This window comes from Panthera uncia (assembly GCF_023721935.1).
Source record: "Panthera uncia isolate 11264 chromosome B3 unlocalized genomic scaffold, Puncia_PCG_1.0 HiC_scaffold_1, whole genome shotgun sequence".
NCBI lineage: Eukaryota > Metazoa > Chordata > Mammalia > Carnivora > Felidae > Panthera > Panthera uncia.
This window is the reverse complement of record NW_026057582.1, coordinates 90,824,973-90,845,333: the sequence shown is the minus strand read 5'-3', so window position 1 is coordinate 90,845,333 and position 20,361 is coordinate 90,824,973. Positions and strand designations below refer to the sequence as shown.

The window sequence follows — 20,361 nt, the reverse complement described above, 5'->3', positions numbered from 1 at the left end:
AAAAGAAAAAAAAAAAAGAGGTTAGAGTGGGAGAGAGCCAAAGCATAAGAGACTGTTAAAAACTGAGAACAAACTGAGGGTTGATGGGGGGTGGGAGGGAGGGCAGGGTGGGTGATGGGTATTGAGGAGGGCACCTTTTGGGATGAGCACTGGGTGTTGTATGGAAACCAATTTGACAGTAAATTTCATATATTAAAAAAAAATAAAAAAAAAAAAAAAAAAAGAATGCTTGTTGAGTAGGCCAAGAACACTAAACACCTCCTGAATACCTCTTCCATAACCAGCACTGGTACCCGTGTGAAGGTGCCAAGCACTTCAACAGTGAAGGCAGGAAATACTGTCATTGGCGACAGAATACTACCTAAGTTGCTGTAGCAGCATATCCAATCTGACACAGCCCTGCACTAAAGCCGAACCGACTGCTAGACTTTTAGAGTCTTGTGCTTGTTTTTCATAGTTCTTCTATCTTCCACTTGAAAAACTGCCCGTTGTTATCTCTCATTCCTACTGAGTCCCATAATTCAAACACCACGTCTTTCTCATCTTTGTGTCTCCATGCCTAGTAAATGCTCTGTCAAGTTTGTTGAATGCTTTTAGTTAAGCCTGTGTTAATATTTCTGGTAACCCTATTCCCTCAATTTTCTGAATTCTGCTATAAACCCACTGCTAATAATAAGTATGAAATAATGAGACTTACTAAAACCCCTATTTCACAGGTAATACCAGAGTGAGATTCCAACAGTGGCACTGTCTCCCATAGAATAAGGCACATGGGGTTGGTAATCACTGGTTAAAAAATTCCTGGATACATGGTTGTGTTGTGGATGTTTGACACTCTTGTAAAATCTAACATTAAAATATTTGAAGTGTAAGCAAAGGTAAACAGTAAGCAGAAGACAACTATTCTAAGATCAGTTTGGGCCCCAGGCTAAGTTATTTTAAGAATTCAGTGTTTAGGATTAGGAATTAAATGAGTTCTCATATATAAAGGACAAGACTGTGGCCACTGTTTTCTGCCTCGGCTCCTTTTATAACTTACACAATAGCATTATGTGTAGAACGGATACTTTGGTCTGAAACCTGATAATCTCATTAGAAATTCTAAAGATACTCCAAGAAATATATCTAAGGGATGTGGGGTAGCCAGCACAGCCTCCTGTAGCTTCATTCTAGAACAGTACTTCTGACAGACAGAAGCAAAATTTGCCCGTGGGACATTCTTTTCCTGAGTTTCACACATGCCCAACTTCTCAAAGACAGAGTACTTCCTTCCTAGAAGCTTTAGGTTCTTCATCTATATTATAATCAAAATGGACCCTACAATTTCTAAGTCCCCTTGTTTCATTAATACTCTGTGTTTCAACTTTATTTTTTTAATTTTTATTTGTGTGTGTGTGTGTGTAAGAGAGAGAGAGAGAGAGAGAGAGAGAGAGAGAGAGAGAGAATCTTAAGCAGGCCCCATGCTTATCACAGAGCCCAATGAGGGACTCAATCCCATGACCCTGGGAACATGACCTGAACGGAAATCAAGAGTTGGACACTCAACCAACTGAGCCACGCAGGTGCTCCAAATACTGTGTTTCTAAAGGGAGGTCAAATAACCCAGAGTCTGAAGTGAGGTCTTTAGGATGCCTCCAGGCTTTAGTGTGTCATATCCCAACCACAGCTGCTGTGAAGTCCTAGAACAGGACCATTTTATTTGTACTCAGATGGCTCCTTGTCCATTTAGTGGCTGGCCATATAAACTCCATGCAGCATTACATGAGGAAACCCAGTGTGAGGTCAATTCAGACAGTGGGATTGGAAAACATGTTGCCACAGTCATCCCCAAGGAATAAAATAGAGCCGTTCTTCATAGTTTATAAGCTGTAAGTGCTCTAATTTTCTACACAGTTGGGGGAAATTGATGACTTTATGTATCCAACGAGGATAAAAATTAGGCTATTCATTAACAGACATTAACAGAAGTCTACTAAAAGCCATCACCACTGAATAGTGCAAGAAAGTGCTGACATTTTAGTATCAACATCATGCAGCCCAGAACTCATTTCACAGCACAAGTATATAACTCTGACCAAATTCTGTGGGCAATGAGAATGACCTTATAAAGAACGTATACCCAGTTCATTTTAATAATGACATATGTTCAGAATTAATAATTTATAAGAAAAAAAACATAGTTCTGTCTCTTAATACTAGTAGTACATAATGAATGTTCAAGGAAGAAAATCCAATTAGGTCAGAGTGACAAGCCTGGTCTCACTCATAAATACTTCATCGTGGGAACCATGCTCAAGAGCACAATATGACTTTGGAGAAGGATAAAATCTGTGAAATTCTAACAGGCAATCTGAGAGAGAAATTAAATATTACCAGGAAATGGCAGCATGCAAATTAAATTTCAACAGCTCAAGACCCTATACACTTTAGGAAAAATACATCATTAGTTGTGCTCATCATTCTACAAAAAGAATGATATGCAGCTTTCTTTGATTTTTACTCAGGAGAAGATCTTAAGAGTTTCAATCACTAAATGTAGCCAGAAGAGTAAAGACAGATATTAAAAAGTAAAAGTAAAGACAGATATTAACCTGGTATCTTCAGGTATTGCTTGTTTCAGGAAGATTGCTAAGCCTTTTCTTCTAAAGCTGCTTGACTTAGGGGTGTCTGGGTGGCTCAGTCGGTTGAGCATCCGACTCTTGACCTCGGCTCAGGTCGTGATCTCACAACTTGTTGGTTCGAGCCCCACATCGGGCTCTGCACTGGCAGTGTGGAGCCTGCTTGGGATTCTCTCTCCTTCTCTCTCTGCCCATCCCCCTCCCCCATCTCTCTCAAAGTAAATAAATAAAAACCTAAAAAAAATAAAATTAAAAAATAGGGGCACCTGGGTGGCTCAGTCAGTTAAACATCTGAGTCTTAGTTTCGTTTCAGGTCATGATCTCACAGTTTGTGAGTTCGAGCCCCACGTTGGGCTCTGTAGCTGGCAGCGTAGAGCCTGCTTGTCTCTTTCCCTCTCTCTGACTCTCCCCTGCTTGTGTTTTCTTTCTCTCTGTCTCTCAAAATAAATAAACTTAAAAAAAAAAAATTAAAAAAACAATAAAGCTGCCAGACTTTTTCACAGTCTGTGATGGGTAAAGGGGGAAAAAAACGAAAGGTGGAAATCTGGCATAACTGGCAGGCTTCTTGCTGATGCAATGAACTGGACCACAGCCTCTGTTTTCAATCATGAGCATCACACCAGGCCCAAGCTAAGCAAGAACACGGCTGTCTTTCCCCAGAACTCAAAAGGACTTGAGTTTAGAGAGACACAGTCCTCCTTTGCTGGATTTGGAGGTGGGGAGGGAGAGGGGGGATGTCATACTGGAAAACACAATTGGGGAAGAGGGGAGAAATTGGTTATTTCATATAAGAAGACCCAGCACAATTTTTCCATCAGGGCAGTAGAGCCCCTCTGGTACAAACACTCTGAAATCTTTTGCAAACATTAAAATAAGGACTACAAAATTTGGATGCATGGGGAAATTATGATAGTGGCATAAAGAAAGCAACGATGCCATTATAACAATAATGTAAAATATATATTTGTATATGACAGATGGAAAGGCACATAGAAAATGAAAATAGTTTTATTTTTTGGAAAGTGGGATCCTGGGGTAATTTTTTCTTGGCTTTTGATTACACTGATGCTACTATAATAATTCTTTGTACAGTAATATATTTTTTTACTTTTATTGAGATATAATTGACATATGGCATTGTGTAACTTTCAAGTGTACAGCATGGTGATTTCACTCACCTATATTGAGAAATGATTACCACAGTAATATTTTTAAGTCTTGCTGAAACATTTGTCAAAATGAGCAGATTTTGTGAAGTTTAGTTTTTGTCCACTATAATTATTTAAAATGAGGCTTTCACTACTTCTCTTTTAGATTTGAGGACACTAATGTATCCCTTAAGTTGTCATTCATTGAATAGTCAAAAATGTTACTTACGCAGAATGAAATCTCAAAGCCAAAGTTTGAAAGTAACTTGGATCCAGCCTAAGAAAGTTTTAGTTTGGAATTTTACCATTCAGACTTGATTCATATCAAGAGAAAACTGAAGTTCACATGGACACTTATTCCAGTAGGTTCATTTAGAAGGTCCCTGAAGACAAGGTAATTTGTACAGTGTGATCAGAACTCGTGGATGTAACTTCTGAAGACAATGCTGTGTTTCTGACCATAGGTTGCCAGAACAATTGGTTGGAAACAGGAAATTCCAGGTGATAAGCTGGCTGTTCAATAATAGCTACTATTCAAATATAACCTACATCACTATGAAATGTCTCTCCCAGAGTAAAATGAACTGCCCTCAGAAGCACACTGAAAACAGAAACCCAGTCCAAAATGAGGCTGTGACCAGGAAAAGGGTTCCTGGGATGCCCTCCGTCAGGCAACAAACAAGACTGTGTGGGGTAGAGCTATTTTCATGTAAGTAAAGCCGCCAGCCACCCTTTTATTTTGTCAAGAATCTCAAGCAGAATTCTAGAGATACGGTAAAGATCCCATCACAGTGCATGTTGGATATCCAACAAATGTTAACTCTTTGTATTTCCACTCCATTTCCAACTATTGCCCCACCCCCTTACCACCACCTAAAATATAGTGTCTTTGAGGATTTTTAGTTAACTCTAGCCGCCTACGATGTTTGGTATACTAATCAAGAAGCAGGCTAACTTAAGTTGGTACCACGCTTTCCTGGGCCCAGGTGTTAAACTGTTAGGAGAAGTGCAATGTCAGCCTTCTGCACAGGTATTGATTAGACCTGAGATCATTTAAGAGCTGGCCAACAGGCCGGACCCCCTGCCCCAAACTGTCATCTGTACCACCAGGTTTGGTGCCCCAAATATTTTGTTAGAAATTCCAATGTCCAAAAAAAAAAAGGAAGGAAGGAAGGAAAGAAACAAAGAGAAAGAGGAAGGAAGAAAAAGAGAGGGAGAAAGGAAGGGAGAAAGAGAAAGAAAGAAAGAAAGAGAAAGAAAGAAAGAAAGAAGAGAGAAAGAGAAAGAAAGAGAGAAAGGAAGAAAGGGAATATAATATTATATTCTATGTCTACAATATTATTTCATCTTTAGGCTGTAGGACACCTATTTTAAAATAGCCTTGTATTCTATCATCTCCACCTTTAAAGCATATCTTGAAACTATCCAGTTTCCACTGTTACCACCCTAGTCCAAGCACAGCTACCACTTTCGCTTCAACTATGGAGAAAGCCCCCTTTAGAGCCTCCCTTTTTCTCCACTTTCCACAAGCCATTCATCACACAGTCAAGGGATAATTCAATTAAGTCCCTTGCTTAAAAGCTTCCAACAGCTTCCTCTTGCACTTTGCCATCGGCTACGAAGTCCCTTAGAAGACCCAGCCCCACCTATCTGATTTCATCTCCTACCTCTCTGCCCTCACTCACTCTACTCCAGCTACACTGCCCTTTCTCCTACTCAAATGTCACGGCCAGCTCCATTTCTTCTGATACTCAGGCCTTCTCTAGCTAATGTTGTGCACCCCCAAACACATTCCCAGCCATTCTCTTCTCATGCACTGTTTTACTGCCCTTATAGTACTTACCACTATTTAATCAGTTTATTTGCTTGTTATGCCCCCCTTTAAACAGGGGACTTAATTTGAGTATACGTTGACTTCTCTGTGGTGAATGGTTTATGGAAAGTGTACATGCTCTAGAATATGAGCTATATGAGAGTGGAAACCTTTATATCTTATTCACTGCTCAATCTCCAGGGTCCAGAAGAGTGCCTGGCACACAACAGGTGCTCAAAAAGTAATTGTTGAATGAGTAATGGTATCACCCAATTAGGTTTATTTGTTTTCAAATCGACCTTTATGACTGACTTACTTGTCACTCCTCCTTCTTAAAGAGATTCTCTCCTTTGGTGTATGCTACTGTGTTAGTTATACCAGTTCCTGGATCCTCCCCTTCTTCTACTCCTAATCCCTAAAATCTCTCTTCATCAAGATTCTTTCTTTTCCCACTTCATTCTTCCCCAGGGTCTCATTAATTCTCACTGTTTCAACCATCACCTCTGAAGAGAGTCTCCATTTTCATATCTACTCCCATTGATCTCTATCTGTGTTTATTGAGAGTTTCTAATTGAACATGCCCGTTATTAAAATACCTTTTCATCCCCTGTAGTACATCGTCCAAAATGACAGACTTCCCCATCTCTATAAAATAATTCCATCATTATCCTAGTCACATTTGATCTCTCCCCCTCCCTATCTCTCATCCAGCCCCCATACCCAATTAATAAACAAATTCTCCTTCATTCCTTTACAGAATCTCGAATTCCATCCCACATCTCTCTTAGCCTTTTGCCCTTACCTTAGTGATGGGTCTGAACTTCTGAAATTAAATAGGCTCATATTCTATTTCATGGAAAATCAGAACAGGAAGAGAGCCACAAGACCACCTAACTAAACCCCCATCCCTTACAGACAAGGAAAAAGAGGGCCAGCCTGGCTAACTACCTTGGCTACCATGTCTTAAATGGTAAGTTCTGACCACAGTGCCAGAACCAGAGCTCAGTCTCCAGGATAGCACTCCCTCTACAATCTTTGGGTAATGGCCCATCAGTGCCAGCCAAGGAGAGAGGAAGAGCTAAGAGAGTCCTGAAATAAGAGCATCAAGAGAGGAGATGAGTAAAGGATACTGAAGAAACACACTTTGTTGACTTCCCAATTTTGCTTCATGGTGCCTTGAAAAGGGCTGTATCTTGAATGAGTCTTTGAAGCCAATAATGATTATTCGTCCTGTGCACATGCAGTTGCTGGTCTGCCTCCTGGGGGTGCCAGATGCTATCAGAGTACTGATTTAATTTCCACCTACACAGTACAAATGAACTTTCCATCAGGAACCATAAGTTTAGGAACCATATGCCATTGTGACATTAACCAGTGAAGTCAGGCTCCTCTCTTTCTTGAAGGAAAATCTTATTCTAAAACCTAGATATAATTAAGGGGGAAAGAAAACTTGGAACGTATCAATGAATAGTCTTCTCTAAAGCCTATTTCAGAGACTTTTGATCCATTTTAGGGTAATATAATCACCCAGCACCTCTCAAACTCTGTGCTTGGTAGGATGGAGTGTGTTCTGCTGTCAACACTGCTTCCCTCTATGGTCAGTGATGCTGTTAAGAAGCCTGCTTAGGGATGAGCACTGAGTGTTGTATGGAAACCAATTTGACAATCAATTTCATATTAAAAAAAAAAAAAAAAAGCCGGGGCGCCTGGGTGGCTCAGTCGGTTAAGCGTCCGACTTCAGCTCAGGTCACGATCTCGCGGTCCGTGGGTTCGAGCCCCGCATCGGGCTCTGGGCTGATGGCTCAGAGCCTGGAGCCTGCTTCCGATTCTATGTCTCCCTCTCTCTCTGCCCCTCCCCCGTTCATGCTTTGTCTGTCTCAAAAATAAAATAAAAACGTTAAAAAAAAAATTTAAAAAAAAAAATCCTGCTTAAACAGGTTCTGTGACCAACCCAGAGAACTTACCGCTTCTAGCATTGCTGAGAAAGTAGTCTGAGTGCAGAGAAAACCAGGTGACCTTTTCCTTGATTCTAAGACCTTGATTTTCCAATTATAAGTGATTGAAGATAATTCCTGAGTAGTTTAGAGCTTCATAGGAAAGACATGAATTTTATGTAAGTTCATTTTGAGAATCTTTCTTGTGGAGCCATTCATCTTTTTCCTTCTAGATACCTCAGCTGAGATGCAATGCTCAGGAAGTTAAGGTCATAAAGTTAAGTACCTATGTGGTCCTGCCTCCGGAGACCAAATCCACTGGACTGCTCCTAACATTCTCATACCAGATAAATAAGATTAAAATGAGCATCAAGGACAGCCTTGAAAGAGACCATAAATAATTCAGTCAGAGAAAGACAGGTAATACTGAAGAGTGCTTCAGGAGGAGGAGCGGAGGCCATACAAGGACAGTCTCATGCCCTGTGTCTTGGCAATCACAGAGGTTTAAAGAGCTCCTGGTTTATCAGTGAGGCTAAGGTCTTCTCTTAACACAAGCCGAGAGCTGCCTCCTGGAGTCATTCGCCAATTGCTGAAGGGAAGGGAATTCAGAAGGGAAGTGCCTGCTTTGTTAGGCACGAATGTGGGTTTAAGACCAGGGTTAGGAGCACAACCACAGGCTGTACCAGAAACAGGTGGGACAAGAGCCCCGGGCTTTTTAACAGCACACTTACACCTTCTACTTACCATCTTTCTTCCCTGTAATAACTAAGGCAACCAACATACACTGCCATGCACCTCCGGAGCCTTTCAGAAGTCAAGAAACCTTGAGGTTCTTGGTATATGTAGAAATGAAGAAATGCTTAAATAGGTTAAAAAATTTTGATACATTTTAAATATTTAATTTAACAAATTGCTGCTTTTAATGTACATACACATGCATGTGTGCATGCACAGGCACACACACAAAACACCACAAAAAAAGGTAATTACAGAATTTAAGAAACTATTAAGTCTGAGTGCACTGTGGGTGGTGTAGTTCAGATTATGGGACACAGTTTAACGTGGTCTAATGGATCCTCCTTCTTTCTGTCTTCTCAGTTTAAATCTGGACGTAATATTCATGTCCACACTTGAGACCCTTCATGAATGGGAAGCCTGGGCGAGATGGCCCTCTTGGTCCCCCCAGTAATGGATACTGTCCTACTCTCCCAAATGTTCCTAATTACAAATCTTTCCTTAACCATAAGCCAATCACACCACCTGCTCCAACTTACCGTGATATCATAAAAGAAGCAAAAAGACAGTTTGCAAAGAATCAAAAGGATTTTAGGATGTAAGTTGATGCCAAACTGTTGTTAAATGTAAAATCATAAGTGCTGTGAGCTGGAAGTAATCATAGAAATCATCTGCATTAAGCTCCTTATTTTACCGGTGAGGAGAGTCACTTCTGAGTGTCTTAAGAGATTTGGAGATTCTTTTCTAGTAAGTGTCAAGGCTGTACGTTAGAGCTGTGGAGCCATGGCAAGTATCAGGGGGTTGAAGGAAGGAAGGAAACTTTGCTGTACTGTGGTTGGAGGGATGCATCCCAGCATGGAGACACCAGGAGAGAGCTCCAGGGAACAGAGACTGGAGTACTGTTGATTTACAAAGATGAGCCCTGGGAGCACAGAAAGGTTGTTTGCAGGATGAGCTCGCTGGAGCAGGGGTGGCAGTTGGAGCAGTATTGAGGAATGGAATACAACAAAGAGAGATAAATGGAAGAGCAGCCAGGTAGGTCTTATCCAGCGAGCAGGACAAAAGTTTGTAGAAAATCTGCTTTCTGAGGGGCGCCATTTCCCTCCCACCTCCCCCAGCCCTCCAACCCCCACCACATATGCACACGCGCACACAGGCATCGACACTTTGTAAGAGGGCCCCTGCTGAAGCAGCAAGGTGGAGTCCAGACCTTACTCAGGTGTCATGGGTTATGCGTTTGGTATGTATATATAGGAGGGGCTGGGCTGGAGGCGTCCTCCCACCACGTAGTGCGTAGGGAGGGGATGTTGAAGAACTGGTCTGTGAAGGGCTTTTGCTCACATGTAGAAGTCAGCAAATTGCTGATTTATTCTTTCCCAAGTAGAAATGCCTGCTTTACTTTAAAATTTAACTCGAAATTTTGATTTTATAGAGAGAAGCACAGAATTAATGAAGAAATAAAACTCCTAAGACAGCGGCAGGAAAGAATTGACAAGGAGCTTGATAGGTTTGTTCCTTACTCAACTTTCTGGTGCTTAAAAACATTTTAATTGAGCAAGTGTATTACATAAAGCTACGATAGGTTTATTTAAAAATACATCAACTCAGGTATCTGCAAAGAGATTTTCTACTTAACTGTCCATCTGAATAAGTTTCTTTGTCTACAGAATCAACTACTCTACTAATTTAATTCATTGCTAAACATTATCTCCTTTTACTCCTCCACCTTTAGGGCTTAAGCTCAAGGCCAAAGCATAAGAGACTCTTAAAAACTGAACAAACTGAGGGTTGATGGGGGTGGGGAGGGTGGGTGATGGGTATTGAAAAGGGCATCTTTTGGGATGAGCACTGGGTGTTGTATGGAAGCCAATTTGACAGTAAATTTCATATATTAAAAAATAAACCCATAAACATGCCCTGCCCTCCGGAAGACGTAAACTAGAAAAACAGGCTATTTAGCTGGTCTCTCTTGGGCTAGTTCTTTGTTCCTCTTCTGCTATAGATACAAACATTTTGGGAGGCACATTTATTTTATAAATAGAGTAGAAAAAGGAAAACTATAAAGTATTGAGACTAACCGACTTTTAGCATACTCACGTGCCCAAAAATTGACAGGTGAGTGCAGCCCTGCAGACAAGCCACAGCTGTGTGCCATTCATCTTCTAATTCCTATTTTGGAACTTAAGTTGCGAGTCTCCTACAGAGCTGTCGAATCACTGTGTTATACACCCAAAACTTACATTGTGTGTACACTATACTTAAATTGAAAAAAAACACAAAAACTAGTTTCTCGCGAGGGGTGCCTGGGTAGCTCAATCGGTTGGGTGTCTGTCTTCAGCTAAGGTCATGATCTCACTGCTCATGAGTTTGAGCCCTGTCAGGCTCTGCTGATAGCTCGGAGCATGGAGCCTGTTTGGGATTCTGTGTCTGCCTCTCTCTGCCCTTCCCCCCACTCACATTTTCTGTCTCTCTCTCTCTCAAATATTAAATAATAATAAAAAACATTTTAAAATTATAAAAGAAAAAAAAGCCAGTTTTAGGGCACCTGGCTGCCTGTTAATGGAGCTTGCAACTCTTGATCTCAGGGTTGTGAGTTTGAGCCCCATGTCGGGTGTAGCGATTACTTAAAACCTTAAATAAATAAAATCAAAGTTAAAAAGCCAGTTTCCCAGTCACATGAGAAAATCTAGCCTATTACTTTAGAATCTTATCTCACTTTTCACGAAAAATCTTATCACTCAAATTTCCCCTTCACAATACCTAAATTATAAGATCTGATCCCAGGTGACGTTTACAAGTTCCCCCAAATCAAATCTGTATGGGATGGGATTTCTCATCACTGAGAATATACAGAAGAATGTAGAACAGTCAGAGCAATTTGCAAGAAGCACTCAGATATGTTTTATACAATGGGACATTGTTGTGATAGGGAAAAATCTGTTATAAGATGGCCGACAGGACTGCTAGGGAAATTCCCCTTCCAGGTTCTTCTTCCTATCCCACTTGCCCAGCGCACCAAATTACTAATGGGGAATGCGGAAGTAACAAACTAGAAATTGTTCCCTCTGCTTAAGCTTGGGGCTCAGACCTCAGGAGAGTGATCTCTTCTGAGCCCGCTGGTGTAAAATAAACCACCTGCCTTCCGAGATTGCCATGTGCCGGTTGGTTCTTCTGCCGGGTGATCCGACCAGGTTCCATAACAGTTGGAGAAATTAAAGGGGAAATATTCAGTTGTGTATATAAATCTCATATGCCTATTAAATCTGTAGGCACAGCATACAAGTCTATCTGTAATCTTCGAAAGAGATACTCATGGAGAAGAAAGGAAAGGCAAAGAGAAAAATGGAGGTTAGGTAGTGGGGATGATGCAAAATTGTGAGCGTCCTAAAAAAGCACTGAATTGTACACTTAAAATTTTTTTTAACGTTTTTATTTATTTTTGAGAGACAGGGAGAGACAGAGTACAAGTGGGGTAGGGGCAGAGAGAGGGAGAGACACAATATGAAGCAGGCTCCAGGCTCTGAGCTGTCAGCACAGAGCCCGACGCAGGGCTCAAACTCACAAACCACAAGACGCTTCAGACCAGTCAGACGCTTACCCAACTGAGCCACCCAGTCGCCCCTGAATTATACACTTTAAAACGGTGAATTTAATGGTATGAGACATATGTCAATAAAAGTGTTATTTTTAAAAAAGGAACAGGGCACTGCAAGTTAAAAGGGTGAGTTGGAAGATGGCTTGATTTTAACAAAGCGAGGTGAACCAGAATTGAGTATGACTGGCACCTGAGGGAGATTCTAAGGGAGCACCCTCATGCTTTAGCCTTTTCCACTGCTCTTTCCCCCCAGATCTCTCCCTGCCAGTCCCTCTTATTCTTCCCTCCCCACTGACGCCGCCTAAAGTCTGCACTGGAGACGGGAGAGTGAAGTCAGTTCAGCAAATACTGTGTAAACCATCTCATGAAGAGAATGCTTCACTCCTGGGGAGCAGTGGCACACAGTGGTTGAACTGAAGGCTCAAGTCACACTGCTTGGGTTCACATCCTGTATGACGTGCTAGCTGGAGGACTGGGGGGACAGGTTACTGAACCTGTCTGAGCCTTTTTCATCATTTATAATACTGGGTGACAGTAGTGCCTACTTCATAAGAGTAACTGAATGAATATATGTAAAATGCCAGCAGATGCCCAGAATATTAAATTTTGTGTAAATGTTGGCTCTTAGTTGGTGTCAGTATAAAACAATTAGTTTGGCTACTGATTTTTAAAAAATTTTTTGATTAGACTCCAGGCAAAGGCTACCAAGAAACCCTACGAAGCTAAGAATGACTTTGACAAGTTCCTACATAAACTGGTATGTTTCCTTTTTGAAAATAGTTGAGAATTCTCTCTCTACCTTGTCTTAATTGGACTGGACAATATTCAATAGCACTGCATGGTTTCACATCCAAGTTACAATGAGTGACGAGGTAGAATACGCTATTTTAATTTAATCATCTGCATGCACATTTAAGATCATCTCTGTTTTACATATTAGTGACAACCTCATGCCCACTTATCCTCATCCCTTGCTTCTGACCATGGACAGTTCATGCAACTGAAGACCTCCAAATGCAGTCAAAATTTCAAACTAATAGAAAATTTATCACTGTTTGAAGTCATATTTTATTTCCCATTAATAATTCAACAATAATACATTGGATTCCAATGAATGCATTAGATGAATGGTCCCTGTCCTCAACATAAGACAGAAATTATAAGGTTCTAAACAGGACTCAAGTGTGAGAAAGAAAATAAAGGAGCCTGCTCTGTCTTTCCAGTTTTCTTTGTCCCCCCCTCTTTGGCTCCTCTTTAAATTATGGGCACTTCTGTTAAATCTGAAGGTTCCTCTTCCCTTCCAGCAGGCAAGGACATGTAGAGAAAGGGGTGCAATAAATCTGAAGGTTGAGCCAGCTGAGGTCAGGAGTAGGAGAGAGCTTTTTATTTTTAGCATGTCTTCAAGAACAGTCCTCACTGGCCACTAGTGTAACGTCAAAAACAGAGAGTAGATCATCTAATCAAATTTCTATTTGAGCCAGAAAGGTGAGAGAAGGGAGTAGAACACCTGCATGTTTAATATTAAACAAATAGGACTATTCTTTACTTCCAAAAAAAATTCTTTCTCCCATTTTTCTTGGTCTCCCCTAACTACTACGGCTAGAGACATGGGTACAGAGAATTATTTAGTGTAAGAAAGCCACTGTGCCAGTGTGCTGGTGAAGGGCAGGTGACCTCGGCTGGTAAATGGTACATGGGCCGAGTATCAGGGAAACTACAAGTTTTGGAAACTGTAGCACACTGAAGAGTCCAACATCATCTAAACAAAGCAGCTATACCTCAGCTTAAGTTCACTGTCCGCCCCCCGCCCCCAGGAATGGAGGGCAGGGGATAATCAGATCTTTCACCATCCATAATCCAGATTCTCCTATAAAATTTCTGATGAGAACCCCAAGTTTTTAAATACTTAGGGGCCAAACTAAATGTATCTGCAAACCAGATGTGGCTTGTGGGCTACTGGTTGGCAACCCCTCATCTAAATGCTAGACTTAGAGCTCTTCAAAAGCTACCTCCAGCCAGCATAACCTATCTTATCCTCCACTGTATCCCAGGGCAAACAAACCGGGGTGTCCAGACACACCATGTTTATTCGCCCATACTCATACATTCACTCATCTGCAGTGCCTGCTCCCCAGCTTTCATATTCGACTCATTCTTTAGGGCCCTGCTCAAATTCCATCTTCTTCATAAAGCTTTTTTCCAGTTGCCCTAGCCCCATCCTCTCCAGAAAAGGTTGAAATCTCTCATAATTTCTAGAATGACACTTGGTGATGGTTTGATTGAAAACTAGTTCTTTTCTTCAAGCCAGACACCAAGACAAGAGTAGATCCCTGGCTTAGAACAACTGTGTCTTCCAAAGCAGAGGGCACAATGGAAGTTTTTAGTCACCTACTGCAAGAAGGAATCTCATGATGAAAAGTTTAAATAGAATAGCAAAGCAATGGAAAGTACCACTTTTTTTTTTTTATAGTAATCCAGGTATCTTTAAGTAATTATGTACCAACCACAGATCTTCTGTGGAAAATGGAATAGTATTAAAAAACAAAGAATTCTAATTTTAAATCATTTCAGATTTTGGATTATTGGGTGTTTAAAAACTCAAAATTCATTCAGCATATTTCACTTAAGCTTTCTCAAGCGTTTACCTTTCTTTCAAGATGAAAATGCACCTGCAGTTTATTTTAGAATAGAATGGATTTCCGAGTCCTTTAAATAGGACTGTTGTCCTTTGAGAAATATTAAAACTAGCTTTGCCTCAGACTCTCCAAAACTGAGATTCAAGATGATGATGTCTAGTGTTTAAGATGCACATTAATGAGCAAAACAGTCATCGAATAATACAAAAGTGTGATAATTTTCTGGATAATTTATGCCATAAGACTGCTGCTGTCTCAATTATCTGGTTATAGCAGCAAATTACTTTTTGGATTAAATCTTCATGTAATTCAGGAAGACCTTCTTGTGAGAAAGCCATTCACTTACCATCACCACATGGCTAAACATTTCTGCCCACTTTTGATGAACACATAAGGACTCACCAACACCCCTACTCAATCCCAGAACCCACTTTTACCCACATACCTGTATACCTGTCCTACACTGTTCCACACATACAAATGAGACCTGCTAGACACACCCCAAAGGGTTGCGAGGCATGGATGGGGTTTCCCAGAGCAGTAAGCGTGCCCTGTGGATCAGAGGCATTTGAGAAGAGGTAGCATAAAGTGGGAAGAAAGTAAATTCTACAAACAAATTGAATTATCTGAATTATCATCCAGATAACTATTTTAGTGTGAATAGAGGTAAGGTGTAGAGTGTCTTTTATCTAAGTTTCTCTATTTTAAGTGACAGAGACAGCTGAGGGCTGAAAGAATTGAAAGTGATTGTTTATGTGATATCACATAGCTTTTAAAAAGTAAATGAGCCTAAATCCATCTTGGCCAAAAAAAAAAAAAAAAAAAAAAAGGTAATTCTTCTCGTCTTGATAATTAGTGAGTGTAGTAACCTCACATTCAAGTATCCAGGAAAATTTGTGAGTCTTTCATTATGTATTATTTTAATAGCGTTCTGAAGCTCGAACTGAGAGAGAGTTTCTGGCATCACTCTCATCATCAACATCATCAACAGAAGACTACAACTGTGAAGAAGAAGAGTGTCAAGAAACCAGAAATGGACTGTATTTAAGAATATATCATACAATTCAATTGTATCCCTTTAATTGTAGCAGCATGTTTAACTCAAGTCTAATCCATGAGGTCAGTATAAATGTCTTTTACCAATTCATCTTTAAAAAATCTTGAAATCAATAAATGTCAGTAAATCATCCTTAAAAGATCTGCCCAAGCATAATTTTGGCTCTTATTGGTAGAAAACATAGTTTAAGATGGAAAAATAATCATTATGAAGCATAGAGAGCTTTCAACCGTTTCTTTGGAAATACATCTTGATAATAGCAACCGTTCATCATAATACAAAACAGAAAGAGGATTAATTTACTGTGGCATAAGAAGTTCTGCCAGTTCCTAAATGCCCTAAATAGTTTCTCTGAGATTTTTTACATTGTTTAGGCCTCAAGGAAAACCAAAGCCCCACCCCCAGGTTTGGTAGCAAACAAACTCTGTTTCTCGAATGTTAAGTTTCGGTCGCTCCTCTGGTAATAAGCTTCGTGCACATTTGCTAGGAAGCTGGACAGCTTGTCAGCAGGTACAATTGATACTGTACAGCCTCCCCATCCTGCTCCAGTGAGTCGTGACCCTTGAGCCCCAAACTTCCTAAAACAATGAGAAAAAAAAAATTTAGAACCTGTAAAAGAAAGTAAAAGTGGTTTGCCTGGTGCTTCTAGAACACACAGCCTGAGAAGAGAATATGTGTGGGATTTTTTTGGGGAGCAAGGGGTAGTTAAGTGTTGCCAAACATTTTAGGACATGAAGGAATGTACACTGTTTCAGAAGGTGATTTGAAATTTAATTCTATCTAAAACTAGCCCATGGTTTTTTCTCTAGGTAGTAAAAGTTAGCATTACTCCTGTTTGGTGAAAGCTGGCAATAATCCACTATAAAGTCTTGATTCTATAAAGTCACCAATTGAAGAGTTGTATGTGGCAAGCTTACAGGTGATGAAGAGGAGGGAGTAAAAGGAAAGGAGACAGCAGACATGATCAACAGTATGAATCAGAAGGTGGTTCCAAATGAAGTCAAATCAAAATGTAAATTGCAAGTCTTATGCAAGTGAGGGCTTTCTCTAGTAGTCATTTAAGGTGTGTTCGTAAGACTTGGCTGTTCCCCATAAAAGTATCAGTCCTCTAGAACAGACAGCCTGGGTTTGCATTGAAAAATTTATCAAGAAGGAACATGTTATTAAACTCTAGACCAGTCTGTCTATTGAAACCCTAATGGGAAGCTATACAGACGTTTCCACAAAAATGGAAGGTGGCCTCTACAAGTCCAAACGCATCTTCCTTGAACCTTTGGGAACTACTCTGACAGCTGAACTCAGAATTTACCATCAGCCAAAATGTGTGACCCGGATGGAAACCACTATTTAAACCACCACACAAAAAGAGGTCATTTTAGTCGCCATCACCCAGGCCAGCTTCCAACCAAAGATTTATACCCAAGTGAAAGGCCCTACACAAAGCACAAGAGTCCCTCATTTTTAAAAGATGTAATTTATCCTGATAATAAAGGTTAACATGTACTTCCAATTCTTCCTAATAAAATTTGCTCCAAATTCATAGCAGATTAAAAACTCCATAATTAATTTAGCACAATTTTGTCTCTCTTTTTCCATCTAAATGAGCTACTTTACTTCCTGGAAAATATCAATAGAATATTAACCCTCCTCTAGGACATCGGATTTATTGCACACCAGTAATTCATTTTCCCCTCAGTGATTTTCTCAGTTGGTTCCTTTTTATTATCTGTTGTATTCATTAAAATATGTTTTTCAAATGAAAATAGATGTTTAAGGAAGAAAACAAAATGCTTGCAAATAAAGATTACTCATCTCCTGCTGTCCCCCAGACATTCAGCTTACAGCCCAGCAGCTGCACAGCCCAGACTCCTATCATCCAGGTTGAAAGTTTCTCTGACTGGGAAATTCTAGGATAATTCTGAGTTCCCAGACTGGCAAAGGGCCATTTTTCAATCACAAAGAAAAAAAAAAAAGTTGTGATACGCAGTGACATCAAACTATTGCTACCCATGGAAGATGCTGAAAAAAACAAGGTGTCACCGAAGCATTTCTGGAAGACCCTAAAATCGGGACACAGAAGCCAACCGTGGCCTGGTCTAGAGAACAACAGGATGCCTCTTACATGATTCTCTAAGATCCAGACTATGCCACTGTGCTGGACTTAAATCAACCAGGTCTTTTGGTCTTCAATGGACTTCAGACATGTTTTCTTACATCTTTTCATCTGAAAAGTTTTTGAAAGTTGTTGTTTCAAAACTGAATCTAAAGCAAACTGAGTATTGTTTCTAACTGGTTACAAAACCAATAGGAATTGTGCCAAAGGGTGTATTTTCCTCAGTGTCCTGCAACTTTCCAGAAAGCAGAAACTAGAAGTATTTCTACGCAAATATATTCACTTTTGAGTCCCCAGAGCTGCTCTGTCACCACCCTGCCTGCTGCAGATGAAAATGGACTGGGTTGCATCAGCCACATGATATGAAGTCATCAGGGCTCAAATTTCCCAAACAGAAAATGATAAATGCTATTATTATAAATAGCCTTCTGCCCTTGAGTCAATGGCACTTGTGATCACAAATCAGGGGGCCGCCTGAGTACCTGGTCCGCAGCCTGCCCAGCTATATATACTCACAGAGGCAGAGGTCCTGTCTGCGGTGTTCTAAACTGGTGCTTAATATGCCCTTTGGCATATGCCATAGAAATTCAGGGAAAAATCCAAAAGTTAGGAGACCAATATAAGCTTTATATTAGGAAAGAAAAAGAAGGCAAGCCTTGTTCTTCCCAAGAGAACGCTAAGACATTAAAAATATAGATTCTGAGTTATTGCACATCAGAGAGCAATACAATAGTTATGAACACCAAAACCCTAGAATCCCCCAAATACCACTCCTTTGTGGTGACCAGATTGGGGAATAATGTGGAAGGGTTGGTCAAAACAACCAAAGCAGCCTTTGCCTTTATTAGTATGATCTACGAAACAAAGGCAAGAGGAGTTAGGCAGATTATAGAATGCTCCGTTTGATCCTTTTATCGCTGAAAAATAATCATATAACTAACTTTCCAGGCATCCAATATAGCCTGGCTAAAATTTCCTACTTTAAATGAGCTGATTGGACCATAAAGCACCTACTAAGATACAAGGCACAGAAAAAAGCAGGGCGTGGTGGGGGTGGGGGTGGGGGGAGGGTGGAGGGAGATCCAGTAAACACAGCCTTGCTACAAAGAAGGAAAGAAGGAAGGGATTGTGCCTCGTATTTCAATTCAACTTTATTTATTTCAAAATATTTGTATATTATACAAATGGGTATTAATTCAGAATATTTTTAATTAAGGGAGAGGTTATATCTCTCCAGGCCCAGCCCAGCACAATTCTAGACATTTGGTAGGTTGTAATAGCTGTTGGGATTACTACACTTGCTTTAAAATATCAAAATACATACCCAGTCTGTTTATTTTTTTATTAAATCAGTGTTAGAAAACTTCAATTATGTGAAACAGAGTACAATAATGAAGAGATAATGTCCACCCAATTATAAAATATCATTTTGAATGAACAAAATGCATTTTTTAAGAGATGGCTAAATTTTATTTGTTTTTATTTTTAAAGTTTATTTATTTATTTTTGAGAGAGAGAGAGCACAAGCAGGGAAGGGGCAGAGACAGAGGGAGACACAGAATCCGAAGCAGGCTTCAGGCTCCAAGCTGTCAGCACAGAACCCAACATGGGGCTTGAACTCACTAACCATGAGATCATGACCTGAGCCAAAGTTGGACGCTTAACTGACTGAGCTACCCAGGTGCCCCTCGAAATGGCTAAATTTTAAAAAAGAATTTCTTGAAGTATGTAAAACAACTTTTAATTATATGTGAGACAGCTCACATATATATATTATATATAAATATAACCTGTCAGTAATATATCTTATATCTGGAAAGCCTTCTAGCTTCTGCTCTAAAGCCTAGAATCTTCCGGCTAGAATCTCAGGAAAACAGAACTTCCAGAAGAATTTCTATGACTTTTGCAGCCAAGTTAGAAACACTCAGATTGCTTTAGATTCAAGAAACCACAGACTTCAAATACTGTTCAAATGAGAAAGTATAAGAAAATGTAACTACAAGTCTGTTTGAGAAACGTAAGCTACTAAAGGCCCTGAAAGATGAGCTGGTTTCTGCAAAGGGCATATATATATATGAACAGGGTTAGCGGGGTGGAGAGGACAGTAAGCGGAAGACAGGGGCCCAAAGAGAAGTGAGCCCCTAAGCACAGTGGAAAGGGTCTTGTCCCTTTATTTGGTAGAGTGTAAAGATTAGCCTCAAGATCATGGGGAAGGAAACATACAAATAGGAGTTTACACTTCATTCTCCCCTGACCTGCTCAGGAGAATGGGTGCAAAAGGCTGAGCAGCATAGCCATGGAGTAAAGTTTGAAAAGATTTCTGAGGAAGACAGCAAATTAACTTTTGTAATCTTTGTTAGCCTATTAACATTTGTCATTCATTTCCCTTAATAGCTTTGGCAATGATGCAGCAATGAGGTCTCTAATTTCAGCAAGTGTCAAAACAGAAATAAAAGACATTAACTATTTTTTCTTAAGTTTAACTAGGAAAATTGATAACAAATGAGCTATCTCATATATAACTGACTTGGTTTGAAAATTACTTTGTGTTTCTCAACGAATCCTACTTTAAAATTTAGCCGTTTCTTAAAATTTACATTTTGTTCATTTAGAAGAATTATTTTATAATTGGGCAAGTTTCATCTTATTCTCTCACTATTATACTTTGTTTCACATAATTGAGGTTTTCTAACATTAGTTTAATAAAAATAA

At 40.0% G+C, this 20,361-nt stretch overlaps 2 protein-coding genes across 4 annotated transcripts in view; one reads left to right on the top strand and one right to left on the bottom strand.

The window, feature by feature from the left end:
* FAM227B (family with sequence similarity 227 member B) overlaps window positions 1-15,692 on the top strand; it is a 196,968-nt gene extending 181,276 nt beyond the window's left edge. Inside the window, exons 13-16 of the mRNA XM_049614133.1 lie at window positions 8,770-8,846; window positions 9,681-9,755; window positions 12,531-12,600; window positions 15,407-15,692. Coding sequence (XP_049470090.1) covers window positions 8,770-8,846; window positions 9,681-9,755; window positions 12,531-12,600; window positions 15,407-15,643 — 459 coding nt within the window. The 3' untranslated portion in view covers window positions 15,644-15,692. The remainder of the gene's footprint in view (window positions 1-8,769; window positions 8,847-9,680; window positions 9,756-12,530; window positions 12,601-15,406) is intronic.
* The window catches only part of GALK2 (galactokinase 2), a 140,364-nt gene continuing 134,485 nt past the window's right edge, over window positions 14,483-20,361 (bottom strand). For all 3 annotated transcript variants that reach the window (XM_049611680.1, XM_049611679.1, XM_049611681.1), the window contains one exon: window positions 14,483-16,114. In XM_049611680.1, coding sequence (XP_049467637.1) covers window positions 15,907-16,114 — 208 coding nt within the window. In that variant the 3' untranslated portion in view covers window positions 14,483-15,906. The remainder of the gene's footprint in view (window positions 16,115-20,361) is intronic.